Below are 6000 nucleotides of genomic sequence, written 5' to 3'. Positions count from 1 at the left end.
ACTCCGATGAACAGATGTCAGGAGCCACAGTGTGAAAGTGAGGCTGTGAGACAGAGAAGGTGGTCACCATGTCCCTGAGCTAGCTCCCCACTGACCAGGGGTACAGCCCTGCCCCATGGCGCTCCCCCTGGAGCCACTTCCCCTTAGGATCTGAGCACACAGCTTTTACTTTTCATTTTCTTCTTCCTTTCAACTCTTTATTCTTAACCCTGGATCTAACTCCAAGGAACTTTATTTTTGAATCACAACTCCAAAACCTCTTGTTTGAAGGGTAGTTTCAATTTATTAATGAACCAGAGAAAACAGCACAAAATGACTGTGGAAGGCCAAGAAAGACAGTTAGGGCTTCGTTCTGCCTGACTCTCCTGTGCATGCTGGGATAAATCCTCCCCATGCCTCACGGATAATGCCCCTTCCATGGGGGAAGGCCCGTCCCGCAGGGGGAGCACAATTCTCTGCTTCTACATTATGGGTGGGAAACTCTCCACCCTCCCAGAAGGTTCCCTCTGTAGGATCATAAACTTAAAAAACACAACTCTTGAAAAACATTTTTCCAATTTGTAGCTATACTTTTTCACACCTTTTGATTCATTTTTGTTTTGTTTGAAACAGCACATCTACAGACAGATTGCAAACCCAGCCCATCAGAGACTATTATTCTTTTCTTCTCTGCTGCTTGATCATCTGGATTCAGGTTGAACAGATCCACACTCCGAAGAGAAAATACTAAGACCTTATATTAGCATTTTCGAAAGCATGAATATACATCATCTCATCGATCCTCACAGCAGCCCTGGGAGGCAGGCAGGCAGGAATGATGGTTCCAGGATCTAGAGGACAGAGTGGTGGAGCTGGGAACCAAATCCATGTCCTCCAACTCCTGGTCCAGGGCTCCTCCCACTCCACAAGATGGACTGAGCTCACTTGATGAGCAGAGCAGCCTTTCTGCTTAGAGTAGATGAAATGTCTTTTGGGCTTGCAAACAAAGGTGATTTTAAGTACAGACCTCATCAGTGAGCTCAGGGGATAAACACAATTGAACTCAATTCGGCATCAACACCAGAGGAATGAACAGGACAGAACATGGGCATCTTTGACAAGGGTTCCTTCTTGTTTTCTTGACTCTCACTGAGACCACGTTGGATGCTGTAACTTGAATGCAGCAAAGTCCAAGAGGAGGGAAGACATTCAAAGGACTTTCTCATCTAGCAATTTATTGATTCCTTCACAGATCCTCTTGAGGTTGGCCCTACAGTCTCCATCCAGACTATAAAGGGTGGAGAGGAACTCCACATCAGCAAAGTGGTTGAAGACATGGTTGATGCGCCCGTGGGTCCTGGGCGTCAGGTGTCGCTGCACCAGTTCATGCACCAGGTCCTTGCACTCATGTAGGAGCTTGGAGAGCACGTTCTTATCGAAGGTGTATTCCACCTCATAGAAGCTGACAATGGTCATGGCGGTCTGGTTCAGCTTCTTCCTGAACTTCTCCACGATAACAACCTCCTCCTGGCTGAACTGGTTGTTCCGGTAGAGGATCCCAATTTTGATTGCCACCTTGATTAAGTCTTTCATGATCTTGTGGGCTTCCTTCTTGTTGTGGGTGTGCTCTTTGGTGACTTTGTAGAGCTCATCAAAGATCTCACTGCTGGTGTCATCAATCAACATGTTGGCCATGGTTTTGCTGGCTATTTTGCTCAGAATCTTCTTCTGGGCTTGAAGGGCAAGGCTCTTTGAACTAAAAACATCAGGACCTATGGTAAGGAAAGAAAGAAAAGTTATAGGAATACGAGACCCATTTATTATGTTTCTACAAGTGAAACATACTAATTTGAACTTATGTTCTTAGTGCAAAACTCATGCCTTTATAGCCCCCAAACTCGCTAACTAAACCCTGCCCCAGCCCAGGGTTGCTCCACTGTCCTCTCCACATGACATGCCCTTTATCCTCTTAAACTTTCTAAATTGCACTCTTCCCTCCTCTTGTCAAGGCAAGTCATCTCCTCTTGTCCAGACCAACTCTCACCTTTTTAGACCTACTTCATGCATAAAGCCTGCCTCACTCTGTTAGCTCACAGAGAACTCCTCACAACAGCTGTTCCAGCGGAAATCACTCAGTTTCGCAAATTATACCTGAGCAAATGACTGCTTAATGACACGAATGTAGCACCAGTGCTAACCCCATTCCCAGGACAGACATAGGTGGTTGATCATGGTCATCTTTTTGACGGAGTCTCAGAAGCCATATTTCATTGAGCGTAAGATACATTTTTTTCACATTCGATATCTTGGAAATTGGTTTTGTGTCTTAATAGTCACTGTTGCCAGGTGGCACTTGTGCTAGGGTTGTCAGACCTGCATGTGCATCAATTTACACAACAGGAGCCAGAGATTTGGGAGAAAAGTCAAGAGCACTCTTGTAAGAAATGCTGCCTCACTGACGCTCTTGACTGGCATAGAGAAGGACGCTGCGTGGGAAACACAGATATCAGACACTCCAAGTCAAAGATGCTTCACGTGAGTAGCACCCTGAAGAGGAAGAAACTTAGAAAAACCAAAGTCAACTTATTCCCTGTTATTTTCCACTTTATGAATGAACAAGAGCAAAATATGTTAAAAAAAATAACACTATGTCTAAGTCCAAAAAGGATCTTTCAATAAGTATACAGTAGTCTCCCCTTATCTGCAGTTTTGCTTTCCATGGTTTCAGTTACCCCTGGTCAATCATAGTCTGAAAATAACACTACATCACAATGCGTATGTCAGCCACCTCACTTGACCATCACGTAGGCGTTGTATCATCTCATATCATCACAAGAAGAAGAAGGCTGAGTACAGTACAATAAGATATTTGACAGAGAAAGACCACATTCATACAACTTTTATTACAGTATATTGTTATAATTGTTCTATTTTATTATTAATTATTACTGTTAATCTCTTACTGTGCCTAATTTATAAATTAAACTTTATCATAGTTATGGTTGTATAGGAAAAAACAGGATATATAGGGTTCAATACTATCGGTGGTTTCAGGCATCCACTAGGGGTTTTGGAATGTGTACCCTGTGGATGAGGAGGGGACTAATGTAAAAAAAAAAATTATAAGTAATAAGAAAGCAATAATTCACAACTTAATGGACAGGATTTTTTTTCTTAAGAGCAGATAAAACAACATCTTACAACTGATGGCGTCTTAGATTTGATGAAATACTCCAAGTCACCAATTAGCTGGAGCTGATATCTGAAATGAAACCACCGGCCATCCTTGCTCTACAGTATGTATGCATATGATCCGTGTCTTCCCAAGGAGATTCAAGTTGCCTGAGAACAGAGACACTGCCTCCGGCAGCACCTAGCTCAGTCCTGGGCACAGGGATGGAATGGTGTCTGCTAAGTAAAATACCAGAGAAATACTGCAGAATCAGAAAGTAGTAAAATACAGTACAAACTTATACTAAAAAAATAATTTTTCTTTGAGAATTGAAGGCCATCGAGGATCCCTAGAGCTTTTGTCCAGTGCTTGCTGGCCACATGGAAGTGACAGATGTGATAGGCAGAATGGACAGACAGACGGCCATCCATGCCAGCTTCTGCTATCTTTGGCCCCTCCCCATCTCATATCCCACCCCCTCTGCCCACCCTGGACTCATTCCCTCAGTGGACAGTGATTAATCCCTGGATGCTCGGGTCTCACAGACTGATTCAGTAAGCACTCAAATGCAATGTAGACACAGGCCCAGGGGCTTCCTCCACCCGCGTGCCCCTCCCGACTGGCCCAGCCTCGCTCCCTCTGCCCTGGGTCCTTCCAGGCAGCTACTTCTGCTCTCGGGCCTCTTCCAGCTGCAGGACCAAGGGTCATGGCCTGGAAGGGGGTTCCTGCACCAGGATCAGCAGAACTAAAGTAATTGGCACCCTGGGCCTCCCATAGCCCCAGGAAGCTCACTCCCTAGAGTTTGAGACCACAGACTCTCCAGCAACTTCACAGCCAAGTGACCCTGACATGGGTGGGACTGTCCCTTCAGCCTCAGTGCAAAGGGGATAAACAGGTATCTCTTGTCTCTTCTTTAACATGATGGAGACTGACTGCCTGATTTATGCCCCCGCAGAGTTTGTGACAAATAATATCCCTGCCCAGTCTGACCATCTACTGTGACCACCAGACCTTTGTGTGAATAACCTTTGTTCCCAAAACATCAAACTCGTCCTCCAAAGACAAATATTTGCAAGCATTAAGGATGTTCAAAAGATTGCACTGTATGCTTTGAAGTCCATTCCACAGGAGAAGCTTAAAGACTTTTGAGTAGTGGCCCTGTTTCCAAAACAAGTGGATGCTTCCTTAGGTGATTATTCTGATGGGAACAATGGAATCTAGATGGATCCCTTCTGGAATATCAAAAAATGAGTCATTTCTTTGTAGACACAGCTCCTGAAAACTGCCTGAGAATAAGGTATTTTAAGATGCTCTCCAGAAATGCAGCAAACATGCATTTATACAGAAGCAAAGGATCAAAGAAACATGCGTCTGCTAGAACATGAGGTCTGTGGGAGCAGGGCCTGTGTCTAAGTGCGACCAGACGTCCAGTGCCTGGCGCATGGCGGCACCCGGCAGGTGGCGGTGGGATGAAGGGAGTGCTGGCTCCATGCCAGGCACTGCTTGGTTTTAGCCCTAACTGCTGGGTGAAGCTGCCATTTTAACTGGGACTTCCCTGCTGGCCTGACTCCAAACACTGTTCTTTTCACCACCAGCATTTCCAACATTTTTCTCTAGAGCAGTGACTGTCATACTTTTTGCTCATAAATTCCCATAAGAATTTTGAAAAACTATGTACCACCTCGCATATTTTTAAACTTGACAGCAAGTATTTTTCACATTGAGGTTAAATAGTTAGAATTTGTAATAATTTCTAGATATTGTAAATATTGATATTTTTAAATTAACTCGTGAAATCATTCTTTCAAATATGTCCAATATAACCTAAATACTATAGTGATTTCATATCCATTATTGTCCTTTTTTTGTTTCCTGAGGAAGATTAGCTCTGAGCTAATATCTATTGCCAATCTTCTTTTTTTTTTTTTTTTTTCTTTGTATGTGAGCCACTGCCACAGCATGGCCACTGACAGATGAGTGGTATAGGTCTATGCCTGGGAATTGAACCTGGGCCGCTGAAGTGGAGGGTGCCGAACTTAACCACTAGGCCACTGGGGTTGGCCCCATTATTGTCCATTTTTAAATGCAGGAGCAAGCTCCTCTTTAAAAATTAGAAATGTTAATTATTCTTTTTTTCTCCTTGAAATTGTATCTCTATTCTATGACGCTCAGAGAATTTTAACTAAATATATATTTTTATGCTTGCAAATGTTTTATTTGATCAATTCATCATAATTCTCTACAGCCAAAGGATGCATACGAATTGAAATTTAAATTAAAAGAAGACTCCAGTGACTATAAATCTCCAAGCCTTAAAAAATTTCTTCTGGAGTTGGTTATCATTTTAATTATTTGGGGTACAATATAAAGTATTAAAATTTTGATAAATACTTATTAAACATAAAAAGTAAAGTTTTTCTGGAAATGCACCTCTAAATGAGATGGGTAGGGGTGGGTTATGGTGCCTTGATTAAAAGAAGCATCTCTGACACCACAGCTTCATATTATCCCTTTGTTTGACCTTGGAGGTTTTGCGCCCCAGGGTAACATACTTGTTCCAACATGATTCTTCATGGGTGAGAATTCCATGAGGGAAACAGTGGAAAGAAGGGAGAGCCACCCTGCTTTGGCCTCAGCTTGTTTCTCAGGTAGGTAAGTTTAGAAAAGGGTATGTATTGAAGTGAGAAAGAAGTGCTGGATCTGTAAATCGGTTCCCTCAAAATGCTCCTCGTCTGCACATCACTAGGAATGTGATGCACAGCCCGGTGGTGCGCACCCCAGTTTGACTCCTCCTCGTTGGTAAGAGCGGCAGCATTCCCTGAGGTGTTAAGACGTGTTCTTTGAGGGGG

General features: G+C 43.4%; 1 protein-coding gene across 2 annotated transcripts in view; it reads right to left on the bottom strand.

Annotated features, from left to right (window-relative positions):
* Positions 1–263: 263 nt before the first annotated feature.
* Positions 264–6000, bottom strand: part of TNFAIP8L3 (TNF alpha induced protein 8 like 3) — a 50690-nt gene continuing 44953 nt past the window's right edge. For both annotated transcript variants that reach the window (XM_070236616.1, XM_023617507.2), the window contains one exon: positions 264–1751. In XM_070236616.1, coding sequence (XP_070092717.1) covers positions 1189–1674 — 486 coding nt within the window. In that variant the 5' untranslated portion in view covers positions 1675–1751 and the 3' untranslated portion in view covers positions 264–1188. The remainder of the gene's footprint in view (positions 1752–6000) is intronic.

This window comes from Equus caballus, chromosome 1 (genome assembly GCF_041296265.1).
Source record: "Equus caballus isolate H_3958 breed thoroughbred chromosome 1, TB-T2T, whole genome shotgun sequence".
In the NCBI taxonomy this organism is placed as follows: domain Eukaryota; kingdom Metazoa; phylum Chordata; class Mammalia; order Perissodactyla; family Equidae; genus Equus; species Equus caballus.
Note: the sequence above shows the minus strand (reverse complement) of the source record. Positions and strands in the feature narration are given on the sequence as shown.